A 12,883-nucleotide genomic window follows, 5' to 3' on the forward strand; every position below is an offset into this window, starting at 1 on the left:
CTCTCTCTGCCTGCCTCTCTGCCTACTTGTGATCTCTCTCTCTGCCAAATAAAGAAATAAAATTAAAAAAATTACCAGGACTCATTCATATATTCATTCATTAAACAATTATTGAACACCGATTATGTGTCAGACACCAAAACCACCTGAGAAGGAAAATGCTATGTAAATAAAAATAATAAATTAACAGTGAAGTATTAATTTAGGGGTGCCTGGGTGGTTCAATGGCTGGGCCTGGCCCTTCGGCTGGGCTCAGGTCGAGATCCTTCCATCCTGGGATCCAGCCCCTGCGTGGTCCCTGCTCAGCGGGGGGGTGGGGGGTGGGGGGAGGTCTGCTTTTCCCTCTCTCTGCCCCTCCCCCCACTCGAGCGCGAGCGCTCTAATAAATGTGTAAAATCTTAAAAAAGAAAAAGAAAAAGAAAAAAAAACCAGGGGCGCCTGGGTGGCTCAGTGGGTTAAAGCCTCTGCCTTCAGCCCAGGTCATGATCCTAGGATCTTGGGATCGAGCCCCGCATCGGGCTCTCTGCTGGGCAGGGAGCCTGCTTCCTCCTCTCTCTCTGCCTGCCTCTCTGCCTACTTGCGATCTCTCTCTGTCAAATAAATAAATAAAATATTTAAAAATGCTTAAAAAAAACCAGTGCAAGTGTTGATTTATTCCTCTTTCAAGATACAGCTCAAATGGGAACATTTAGTTTGCTATTTCCTTCTCTGTGTTCTATAACCTTGGACAGGTACTTTTGTCGACGTTGGTGTAACCATCTACTGAGCTCTTTGGGAAGGAGACCTTGGCTTACTCATTTTTGTATTCCACGGCACCTAACAGGAGATTTGGAATAGCTCAAACAGGTGGTCAGTAAACGACAGTCGAAACGAAGGGATTAAGATAGTACTGCATCATTTAGTATTCAACTTAGAAGGCAGTCTGGTGTCCAAACCCTAGACTGAGTTCTTAAAAACAGTGTGATGTCGCTGTTAACTTGTCATCCGAGAACTTGAGTCATCCTGAGTCGATCGATTCGACTTGGTGATATTTATTCAGATTCTATTTCAAGGTGGTTTATCGTCTAAGAGACGGGCTAACGGAGCCGTTTCAAACTTGTAAAAGAAATGAAACTCGTACGGTCTCCAAAAGTTTTCACGCCCTAGAAGGTTGCGCCGACTCTAGGATCCCAGCCGCGGGAGACCGACCGCATAACCCCATCTTTCCCTTCTCTTTTTCCCACCCTTTGGCCCTCCGGAAAGGGCCGAACGCTCCCAGAGCTTCCCAGTCTCACTCCGCCCCCCGCGGAAGGAGCCGAAGGCAGCGCCGGGCGCCGAAACGCGGCAGCCTAGAGCTCGGGCCCTTCCGGAAAGAGCCGAACTGCGCTCGGAGGAGGAGGGCGCCTCCGGCTTCCGCGCTGCGCCCCCGCGCTGTGCCCTCTGTCGGTGGCGTGGGGCAGCTGTAGCAGCGGTGGCGGCAGCCGCGTCGACGTCGACCAAGACTGGAGCGACGTTTAAAGAAGGAGCCGAATCGCCGCGGAGTCCGGCTTCTGGTCGTTGGAGGGCTCCCACCCGTCCGCGCGGCCCGACGAGGAGAAGCGGCGGCGCCGGGAAGCAGGTGAGGACCCGGCCCGGGGCCGGGAGCGGCGAGGGAGCGCGCCCGCTGCCTCCGTCGCTGGGCCGCGCCTGCGTTTGCATTCTCCTCACTTGAACCAGGAAGCCGCGGAGTCGGAGGCTCCGCTCCTCCGGCCCTTTCTTTGTGTGGGCCCGGGAGCGAAGGAGGGGACGAGCCCGAGGGCCGCGGCGCGGTCCCCTCCGCCGTCAGGGGCCGAGGGGCTGCCGGTGCCCTGGGTAGGCCCGGCGCATGGGGAGCCCACCGCGGGGACCCACTTGGCTTTTTGCTCGCCTTCCGCCTGCCTTTTTGTGCCTCCTTTTCTCCTCCTAGCCCCTACTTTGATTTAGAGCTTTTCTGCCCGGCCCATCCTCCCCTTCCGTCCCCTTCTCAGGGCACAACAATGCCGCCTGCTTGGCCTCATCCCCTCCCAGCACCCCACCCTCCCGTTCGCCACCTTCTACTTTCCCCGGCTCGCTGGCGGACCCCCGCCCTGGCGGTGCGTTCCTACCTCCATCTGGATTTGCAGGAAGCTGCCTTTTCGCGTGAATTGGGGTGGGAAAAAAAAAAACAAAAACAAAAAACAAAACCACCTCGGTTGCACCCGGCTGGGTGCAAATGGGGAAGAGGGGGTGGAGTAAGGAAGACGGGGTTCAGCTACCGCAGGGAGCCGCGTGTTGGTTGGCTTTACTCGCTCGCGGATGGCGTTTCTCTCTTTTCCACCTTCACCTGCCTTCCGTCAAGGGTTTGTCTCCCAGCGATGCGGAATGGCTTTTCCGGAGGCAGGTCGCAGATCTCGGGGTGGGTTCAGAGCGATCTGTGCTGTTCCTGGGCCCACCCTGACGGGGAAAAGCGGGAGGAAATCTAAACAAAATGAAACCAATTCCCGGTGTCACCTGGACACGTACGTTTGATGCATTGCCTCCTTCCAAGAGCGCATTTGCAAACGACAAAAATTTGTATTCGGAAAACCTATCTACCTACTTAAAAGCGACTTCTGTCGAAATCCCCGTCTTTCGGAAGCCCTGGTGGCTGGCTCGCTGTCCAAAGGTCACCCTTTCCGATGAGTGCCTTTAGGATAACCTGGAATTCCTTGGTACTGTTAAACGAGCAATGCCTTATAACAAATGATCTTTCAAATCCTCATTTCTAGACTTTTTGCCTACTTTTTGTTTTTAAGCTGCAGTTTTGAAAATTTCGAAGATGCTTGAGACGCCCCGCCTTCCACGTGTATATAACTTAAGCACTGTGACGACAGTGCTACTATTTTGGTAACATTAAAGGGAAAGAATATTAGCAATAAAAGGGTTTCTCTACCTAAAGTACTTATCAGCCAATTGTGTGTGTGTGTGTGTGTGTGTATATATATATATATATATATATATATATATATATATATTCTATAGAAGTTAAATACATAAAAATTAAATATATAATATATGTATGTATTTTAAGCTACTAGGCACCCTTGTTACTGCAAATGTATTCTGTGACATGCAAAAAAAGAATGTTTTGGAGTGGTACACAGCATTGCTCTTTACTGACCCTCCCCCCTTTTTCTAGAGTGAGTAACTGCTCTGCTCCATTAAGTTTATATTTTCGTTTTCACTAACACATCTGGTATAAAAAAAGTTTTCATACCAGTGTGCGTAATTCTTTACATAATTCTTTACCAACAAATTGAAATGTTTCATGTTTTCATGCAAATAAGCATTAAGAAATGGTGACCTTTCCTTTGTCTTATTTTTTTCACAGTACCATCTGTTGACTTCGCTTGGCACTCTAACATTTCACCTCTGGAGATTGTAAGAGTAGAGAGGTGAGGGGAAGGGGCAAGGAGATGATGAAAGGGGAGAGGGCAAAAAAGGTGTTTCATAGTTTATCTAAGTGAGGCACCCTGATTTAAATAAGAACAGAAAACTGACCGGCAGTCTGGAGGTAATAATTGTCAGTGTTTATAAACAGTTTGGTCTTTGGCTATAGGGAGTAACTTTTGAATGTGTTCTTAGGATCAGTTAAAATTTAGGAAGAGTATAGGATCGCTATTGCACACAGTAAGCTTTTCTGACACTTAAATCATTCGTTTACAGGTGAAATAACTTTTGTGTGTTCACGATGAAGACTTTTTTCCTAAAGTTTTAAGATCGTTAAAAATAAACTCTTGAGTCTTCTTGGGGACAGAACCCAAAAGTGGAACTGAGAAAATTAATTCTAATCCTAAAAAATTGCTTAGTGGTGACACATGTATCTGAGATTCAGAGGAAGAGATTACCGTTCAGATCTGTAGATCAATTAAAAACTCACTTGTCTTTTCTCAGGGGGAAGTCATGAGATATGACACATGGTCCACAAGCCAGCCTGTATGAACAGTTTATATACAAGCCAAAAATTTTATGCCAAACTTCAGTTAAAATTTGAATACACCTTTGAATGGTGCTGCAGCTTACATTCTGAAATGATAAAGTACTTCTTGTTTTTCTTTTCTAATCTTCTCCCACCCCTTCCTCCTCCCTTTCTCTTACAGGCATGGAGAGTAGAAAACTGATTTCTGCTACAGACATTCAGTATTCTGGCAGTCTGCTGAACTCCCTGAATGAGCAACGTGGCCATGGACTCTTCTGTGACGTTACCGTTATCGTGGAGGACCGAAAATTCCGGGCCCACAGGAATGTTCTTTCAGCTTCTAGTACTTACTTCCATCAGCTCTTCTCAGTTGCCGGGCAAGTTGTTGAACTGAGCTTTATAAGAGCAGAGATCTTTGCCGAAATTCTCAATTATATCTATAGTTCTAAAATTGTTCGTGTTAGATCGGATTTACTTGATGAGTTGATTAAATCAGGGCAGCTGTTAGGGGTTAAGTTTATAGCAGAACTTGGGGTCCCATTGTCACAGGTTAAAAGCATCTCAGGTACATCTCAGGACGGTAATGCAGAAACCGTGCCTCCTGGTTCTGGTGACAAGAACCTTGAAATACAAAAGTCAAAAGATGAAGCCCAAGATAACGGGGCCACTATAATGCCTATTATAACTGAGTCTTTTTCCTTATCTGCTGAAGATTATGAGACAAAAAAGATCATTGTTACCGATTCAGATGATGATGACGATGATGTCATTTTCTGCTCTGAGATTCTGCCTGCAAAGGAGACTTTGCCGAGTACCAATGCAGTGGCTCAGGTCCAGCCTAACCCAGGTTCCGTTGCCATTTCAGATGTTGCACCTGGTGCTAGTAATAACTCTCCCCCTTTACCAAATCTCACACCTGCTCAGAAACTTCCTACTTCTGTGAATCAGGCAACTCTGAGCCAGACGCAAGGAAGTGAAAAATTGCTGGTATCTTCAGCCCCAACACATCTGACTCCCAACATTATTTTGCTAAATCAGACACCACTTACTACACCTCCAAATGTCACTTCTTCACTTCCAAATCACATGTCTCCTTCAATCAATTTGCTGGTGCAGAATCAGCAGACACCAAACAGTGCTGTTATAACAGGAAACAAGGCCAGTGAAGAGGAGGAGGAGGAAATTATAGATGATGATGACGACACTATTAGCTCCAGTCCAGATTCGGCGGTCAGTAATACATCTTTGGTCCCCCAGGCTGAGATCCCCCAGAATGCCACTTTTGATGGATCGTTGGTACAGAAGATGCAGATTCCTACACTTCTGCAAGAGCCACTTTCCAATTCTTTAAAAATTTCAGATATAATTACTAGAAACACTAATGATACAGGTTTAGGATCAAAACATCTAATGGAGGGTCAGAAGATCATTACCTTAGACACAGCTACCGAGATTGAAGGCTTGTCGACGGGTTGCAAGGTTTATGCAAATATCGGAGAAGATACTTATGACATAGTGATCCCCGTCAAAGATGACCCTGACGAAGGGGAGGCCAGACTTGAGAATGAGATACCAAAAACACCTAGCGGTGAGACGCCCAGCAAACGTATGAAAGTAAAACATGATGATCACTATGAGTTAATAGTAGATGGGAGGGTCTATTATATCTGTATTGTGTGCAAAAGGTCATATGTCTGTCTGACGAGCTTGCGGAGACACTTTAACATTCATTCCTGGGAGAAGAAGTACCCTTGCCGTTACTGTGAGAAGGTATTTCCTCTTGCAGAATATCGCACAAAACACGAAATTCATCACACAGGGGAGCGAAGGTACCAGTGTTTGGCCTGTGGCAAATCTTTCATCAACTATCAGTTTATGTCTTCGCACATAAAGTCAGTTCATAGTCAAGATCCTTCTGGAGACTCAAAGCTTTATCGTTTACATCCATGCAGGTCCCTGCAGATCAGACAATATGCGTATCTTTCTGATAGGTCAGGCACTATGCCTGTAATGAAGGATGATGCTGTTGGCTATAAGGTCGATGCTGGGAAAGACCCTGCAGTAGGGACCGCATCTACTCCTCAGAACAAGCCAATGACCTGGGAAGATATTTTTATTCAGCAGGAAAATGATTCAATTTTTAAACAGAATGTAACAGATGGCAGTACTGAGTTTGAATTTATAATACCAGAATCTTATTGAACTTTGAAAACTCCAAAAGTTTGGTTTGCATGCAGGGGCAGGGGTTTCAAAAGACCTGTAAAACAAATTAAGGTGAAAACGAGTTCATTTGATCTGCCACATCATCTGAAGGCAGTCTAGTTGGATTATTTGTTGATAATTTTTAGAAGCAAATTATTCTGAAAGTTTGAGTAGAGATTGAGATACCCCCGCCCGAGTATCTGTTTGTATAGTTAGCTTTCAGCTCGTTTTAAAGAGGCAAGAAGAAAAAAAAAGCTTGGAGAGATAGTTTCCTGAATAGAATTTGAAGCAGTCTGAATGTTTTTTGAAAATAACTGGAGTTATTAGCATACCCTAGTCTATCTTACAACTTTCCCCTTCCATGTTAGCACTTTACTGCTGAATTCTCAATTATCTTAATATTGAGACTATAAATGCGTGTTGTGTTTTGGATGTGGCAAAAAAAAAGTAAATAAGAACTTCTAAAGTTGTTCTGGAAAATTGCAGAATAAGTCTCTGCTTGGTTGTGTATTCTGCTAGTCCAAATGGATAGCAACCTCCTGCCTCCCTCCCGCCATGAAAATGGCCGCACAGACAAGTGTCTCATCTGAAGAAAGAGTTTTAGTTAATTAGAATTGAGTTTTGCTTTTATTGCCATTGTCTGGAAAAGACTTTGGTGGCTGGACTACTGTATATATACCTTCGCGGTTGTGGCCTCAGTGGGCAGAGGTGTTAATGGAAAACACATCTCTGTATTGCAGACGGGAGGAGAGGAAAAGTTCTGTTGCGTTTGTTTTGAGTTCTGTGTTCTTACGTGATAGAGAGTGGAAGTGAATGGAGAGTTCCCTTTTTGTTCATCTGGTTAAAAATGTTCCCCTTCCGAAATTTCAAAGTTTGAATCCGAAAGCCACCAAATAAATATTTCATTATGTATAAATCTTTATAAATGATAGATTCCATAAATGAGACTCCTACATATTTTAGGCAGGAGGCTACCGGTATATATTTTTAAATGTTCATATTACTTAGAATTTCTAATAGAAAGTTTTCATTCGAAATAGTTGAATTCATGATCTAGTATTTTCCTTTCACAAGACCTTTTAGGTTTTTACCCCTTCTAAAGTAAGTTCCATTCCATCTGCAAAGTGCTGCAATATTATAGCAATCAGAACTATATATGTAATGTTATATAGGCTTGTTGATTCCCGTTTATCTTGCGAACAATACGTGTACCTTTCTTCCTTTTCAGGTGACACATATTTAAAACACTTAGAGAATAAAGTCAAAACTCACTGAAGAGATAGTACTAAAAGGAAGCAGGTTGGAACAAATATATAGCCTAGCCTTTATAACAGGATTAATGTGTTGAACTTCTGTAAATTACTTTTTGCAAAGGAAAAAAATTAATAGATACTGAAAAAGATTGTTGTGAATAGTCGTTAGTCCTTTGTAACCTTGCTTAAATATTTCTTAATCAACATAGATATTTTCTTTCTCTTTAACTATGTATTTTTAAAAATAGTCTATTTCTTGACTTTGAACTTAAAGCTTTAATCATAATTTTTCACGTATACATCATTCTTCTGACGGTAAGCTAGATTCAAAGATAATGGTTTCAGTGTTTCAGTTGGTAGCAGAGGGTATCAGGCCTCAGTATTTGCAATGACACGAGAAAGAAAAATGCTATAATCTTCTGCTTACCGAGGGCTAGAATGATGTGCATCTGTCTGTTTTCTGTTCGGAGTCTTGACGTTCAGACCATTTTGCGAACTAATCATTGGAAAAGTTCGAGTTACCTTAGAACTTAAGACTCGGATCTCTGGAATCACAGTATCTGTTTCGGTTCTGTGCAGATACAACATTACTCTGACTATAAGGTGCACTCAGAAATATTTCCGGTGGAGATCTGTGTGAGTTTCATTAATGCTCTTTCACCGGTTGGACATGATTGCTTCTGTGAGTGTGAATGATACTGACGGCCAGCACAGCTTCCGGACCTTTCAAATTTACCTGCTAGGAAAATTAGTTGATCATAATAAAACTTAAGAGTTTCTAACAAGGCTATTATGACAAACCAGGTATTGAGTCTGTGAGGGAAAACTGTCCACTCTGAAGACTACGAACAGAATTATTATGCCCTGCTGCTGTGCTGTCAGTTTTGAGTATAGAATTTAAACTCTGTGCCTAATGAAGGTGTCTTCTAGAGTTTTCTGGGGAGAAGGAAAACTGGAAAGTTAACTTGTATTTTTGCCAGAAGACTCTTCCTTGCATGTATGTCAAGGTCTTCAGTTTTTTCAGAAGTTTCTATATCCAAAGTTCAGAATTTGTGCAAATTAACTCCTTTGGGGCTGAAACCATTCACTCCCGGTGTTTATTGGGTTGGAGATCTGTAGCAAGATTCTGTTTAAAACTTACCATGGTGTTTTCCTATTTCGCACTTCGCTTTCTGGCCACTAAATTCCTTCTTTTTTCTTTCAAGTTGGCTGCAAATTTGCGCCTACACTAAAATACCTGTAAACCTTCTGGATAGGAACTGTTTGAAAATACCAATGTGCTGAAAGAGATGACAAAATGAAAATGCCCAAACTAAGCAAAGATTTTAAAATGCCATAGCAATCCTGCAAGATTTACTTTAAAATAGATTTTAAATGATCATTACCATCTCAGTACTGATCCCCAAATGCAACTACTATGAGGAATTGATGTTGTCTTTTTTCCATTGTACCAAAAAGATAAATGGTTAAAAATGGTCAAGGTATTTCGTATTGTCAAGGCATGCCTAATCGAAAGGATTAAATGTTAATTCAACAGCACTGGCTTCCTCACCTCTGTCAATCATACGAAACCGTGTTCATTTCCACCCAGTACTATAATGTTCATACTTGTACAATCTTTCCTATCATATGACTTTAAGTTCTACTTTTCATTAACCATTTCCTGGTATTAGTTCGTAGAGCTTCTTATGGCAAAAATAAAATGTTATAATTCTGATTTTCGAGTGTATTTTTTACAAGGTTATCTTTCAGAAATGATACAGACTTGGAGGACTTGGCTGGCTCAGTTGGTGGAGCATACAGGGGGGTGGGGGTCATGAGTTCAGGCCCCACATTGGCCATAGAGCTCACTTAAAAAAAGAAAAGAAATTACATAGACTCTACTATTTTGTTTTTCAGTTCAGAGGATATTTCTGATGACAGCACAACGAAGTTCCCCACTAGGTTTGTTGGGGTGCTGACCGTACTGACTCCATCTTTGGCTCTCCGTCTTCTTCATGTCTGCGCAGTGACCTCCCTCAGGGCTACACGTTCCAGGGCCCTTGGAGGTTAACATATGCCCCGACCAGAATGTAGGAAGGCTTGTTTTGATCTTTCCTAAAGTTGTCGAAACAGCTAGGAGAGCTAACAATTTCTTCCCCTCCCCTCTGGCACACAGATGGCACCACTTTATTTTTTTATTTTTATTTTAAAAGATTTTATTTATTTGAGAGAGAGAGAGAGACAGAGAGAGAAGGAACACAAGCAGGGGGAGAGGGAGAGGGAGAAACAGGCTTCCCGCTGAGCAGGGAGCCCAATGCGGGGCTCAATCCCAGGACCCTGGGATCATGACCTGAATCGAAGGCAGACGCTTAACCAACTCAGCCACCCAGTCACCCCAGATGGCACCACTTTAGATAACTATACTTTGGCCTCACCACAGTGCTCTGTAAAATCTGTGGGTTGAGGTCCGGACTTTGGAGAACAGCTGTGCAGTGCCTGGATTGTGCCCACTCCGCAGCGACCCCCCCCCCCCCCCCCCCCCCCCCCCCCCCCCCGGCCGCCGCGCTCGCCTCAGTGAGTTACCCTGAATCAGACTGTCCGCGGTATGGAATGGCTTGCTTCGCTGGCTTGCTGCTTTGTTTGGTCTCAAAATGTCTTCTCAGTCTGGAGGATACTTCACTGTCCCTCTTCTACCTTCTAAAAGGTTTTACATGTTGGTTCATCGCATCCCCATTGTTCCTTGAACCATAATAGTCAAAAGTGAGTGGGCTGTTGTTAGTTGCTTTGGAGTGTTTGTGATGCCTTTGTGGGTTCCATGAAGACGCGTGTAAGTGGATACGGAGGAGGATAGTTTTATTAATTTGAAACATCACAAAAGCAGTCTGGGTTTCCAACATGGCAGTGATACAGATTTTAAGCAACATCCAGTTTGTAGAGGTTCTGGATTAATATTTTAATGTTTCATGCCCAGTTCAATACTTTAAAGCAGAATTAGGAATAAAGCAGTAAATATTACAAAATGCAGTCAAGTTACATATCGGAAATACAAATTCCTTCATTACAGCAAATGTTCTGCAAAAGAGTAAAGCAGCAAATATTAATTTTTCTAAGGTAACATGCACTTTATATAATTCAATGTAATAAAAAAAGAAGCTGCTCAAATTAAGTGTTACAAAATCTATTCTGTTTCAAGTTATTTTGTAAAGTAAGAAAAATACATAGAAATGAGTCAGTCTCAACACTTTAAGAAATGTGATAAATGTAGGATATACTGTGTAATGGTGCCTTTTAAAAAATTAAATACTCATACACCTTCACTAAAGCAAAAGGTAGTGTAAATGGCAAGAAATTTCATTGAGTATTACAAGTTGGTATTTGTATAGTAAGTCAATTGGTCGTTAGTCCCTTTTTGAAATCCAATAGAATTTAATATGCTCAGAACTGTAGAAAATAATAGTAATTTTATATAACGCAAAAGGGTTCTAGTTTTCCTGATTTGAACTCTGGATGAGACATCATTCATAATGCCGGAAGTTAAACCGAATGCTTTGCAAACATTTACTGTGAACAATGAGGGCACTTGTGCCTTGATAATTCTTGATGGCTGGGTGTCTACAAGGTAGATGGGAGCACCAGCATTTGCCTGCTACCTCTAATCCATCAAGTCGGGAGGTAGCGAAATCGGCCGGAAAATTTTCCAGTATGCGTTCTGTGTTTGCAGAACTAATTAGGTACCCTCCTGTAGCCCCTGTATTTTTACGTTATACAAGTGTAGGATTATCCATCTTCCTTTAAATCACTCAAGTCTCAGGTTAATGTAAGATCGCAGTGAAAGTGTTCCTTCTGAAGTGAAGGCATGGGTGCCGAAGTGTTAAATTCGTCAGGTGGATGGTTTAAAGCTATGCATAATTAAAAGAACCATACAAACACCTACCACAATGTGCCGGATGGATGTGAAATCTACGGTAACACCTAAGAATTTGTCAAGTTGGCTACTTTTGAGGTTTTGCACACTTAAAGCGGCATTGTAACACTTTCATAATCTTGAACACTGTCGTGATTGGTCTCAACAGAAAAAAGGGCCAATAAGAGCAGTGGCATTAAAATACAGATGATTCTCTCGGGGTGGGGTGCGGGATACGTGCGGTTTGCTGGGATTGAAGCACAATATTTGAAGATTAAATAGTCACAAAGATTAGTAACAATTCATCATCACCACCCAAGAACCTAGCCTAGCGTTTTAAACTCTGAATTTTAACCGTAAGACCTCCCATAGCCAATGTCTTCTGTAACACTGCACCATGCAGCAGAACCTCTGTCTCTTAAGTTATCGAATGTGTCACTGAGATCGACTCAAAACACCTCACACGTTGGTCTTTGTATTTCAGCGCATCCTAAACAATCAGTCCTGTTCCCACTACTCGAGGGAATATTGCACTTTTCCCTTTGGGAGGTACTGATAACGAAAGCTGAGCTGAACGATCACAACAGCCATTTTTACAATACTCACAGAGAATAAAGGAGTACAAGATACAGGCAGCGTTTTTTGACATCCAGACACAAGCAAACAAAATCTTAGCCAAAACTCTCTGCATTGGAACCACTGGGTAGCTCCAGCTGGGAAATTTTCCTTAGGGACTGACTTCAGTGGTAGGGAAAGATAGGGCCTATAGATAAGCCAGGTGCTCAACCCAAGGTGCTAGGGTGGCGGTCTGTCGAGGGTTTGAGGACGACACTGCATTTACACAAAGTGGAACAGGTGGCAAGCCCCGCTGCCGCTGCCGCAGAGGGCCGAGGCGGAGCCATAGGGAAGCGCAGGTCCAGGTCCCAACGGGACAAGCTTCTTGCTGGGATGGCTCCCCAGCCTTGCTTAGAGTGTGCGCTGCCCTTTTTGGAAGCGCTGGGTTCAGCCTAGCCACCCCTGCTCTGCACTGATAAATGAATAAGCTTCATCCCTATCTTTCCCTAGCTTGGCAGGCCTTCATAAAACTTTATGCATAAGAATCACACTTTAAATTTTGTACCCTACACGCTTCCACTAAAGCAGAAATACAAAAGCCACGATAATCTCAATAGCCAGCAGGCATTCGTCTTTAGGGGCTGTAAGGTGGTGGTTTTTCAAAAGGCGGGTAGTAGGGGGGAGAGTAGCGGGGCGGTGCGCTCGAGGACCACATGTAGCTGGGCGAAGGCGAGGCGGACTGAGGCTCATCAGAAAGTCCGGAGGGCGGGGAGGATGGGAAGACACCGGAATGCTGTGTAATAAAAACGAAACACCAGTTAAAGCAGCTGGGTTGCAATCCACCACCCCCCAAGCCCATCGTTACTTAAAAAATGAGTGTGGGGGCGCCTGGGTGGCTCAGTGGGTTAAGCCGCTGCCTTCAGCTCAGGTCATGATCCCAGGTCCTGGGTTCAAGCCCCACATCGGGCTTTCTGCTCAGCAGGGAGCCTGCTTCCTCCTCTCTCTCTGCCTGCCTCTCTGCCTACTTGTGATTTCTCTCTGTCAAATAAATAA

At 43.6% G+C, this 12,883-nt stretch overlaps 2 protein-coding genes across 6 annotated transcripts in view; one reads left to right on the forward strand and one right to left on the reverse strand.

Moving 5' to 3' along the window:
* The first annotated feature begins 1,463 nt into the window (after positions 1-1,463).
* LOC111157286 (zinc finger and BTB domain containing 33) lies at positions 1,464-9,106 on the forward strand. 3 transcript variants are annotated; one of them, XM_022518590.1, is made up of 2 exons: positions 1,464-1,597; positions 4,116-9,106. In XM_022518590.1, the coding sequence occupies exon 2, from the start codon at positions 4,118-4,120 to the stop codon at positions 6,134-6,136; it is 2,019 nt and encodes a 672-aa protein (XP_022374298.1). In that variant the 5' UTR covers positions 1,464-1,597; positions 4,116-4,117; the 3' UTR covers positions 6,137-9,106. The 3 variants fall into 3 exon arrangements, with proteins under 3 accessions (XP_022374298.1, XP_022374297.1, XP_022374299.1); XM_022518589.1 differs by lacking the exon at positions 1,464-1,597 and adding an exon at positions 1,773-2,090 and having other exon boundaries at positions 3,347-9,106; XM_022518591.1 differs by lacking the exon at positions 1,464-1,597 and adding an exon at positions 3,088-3,410.
* Positions 9,107-10,216: 1,110 nt separating this feature from the next.
* The window catches only part of LOC111157261 (transmembrane protein 255A), a 49,211-nt gene continuing 46,544 nt past the window's right edge, over positions 10,217-12,883 (reverse strand). For all 3 annotated transcript variants that reach the window (XM_022518540.1, XM_022518539.1, XM_022518538.1), the window contains one exon: positions 10,217-12,623. In XM_022518540.1, coding sequence (XP_022374248.1) covers positions 12,465-12,623 — 159 coding nt within the window. In that variant the 3' untranslated portion in view covers positions 10,217-12,464. The remainder of the gene's footprint in view (positions 12,624-12,883) is intronic.

The sequence above is a fragment of the Enhydra lutris genome, unplaced genomic scaffold (assembly GCF_002288905.1).
Source record: "Enhydra lutris kenyoni isolate GAN:26980312 unplaced genomic scaffold, ASM228890v2 scaffoldscaffold53, whole genome shotgun sequence".
Classification (NCBI taxonomy): Eukaryota; Metazoa; Chordata; class Mammalia; order Carnivora; family Mustelidae; genus Enhydra; species Enhydra lutris.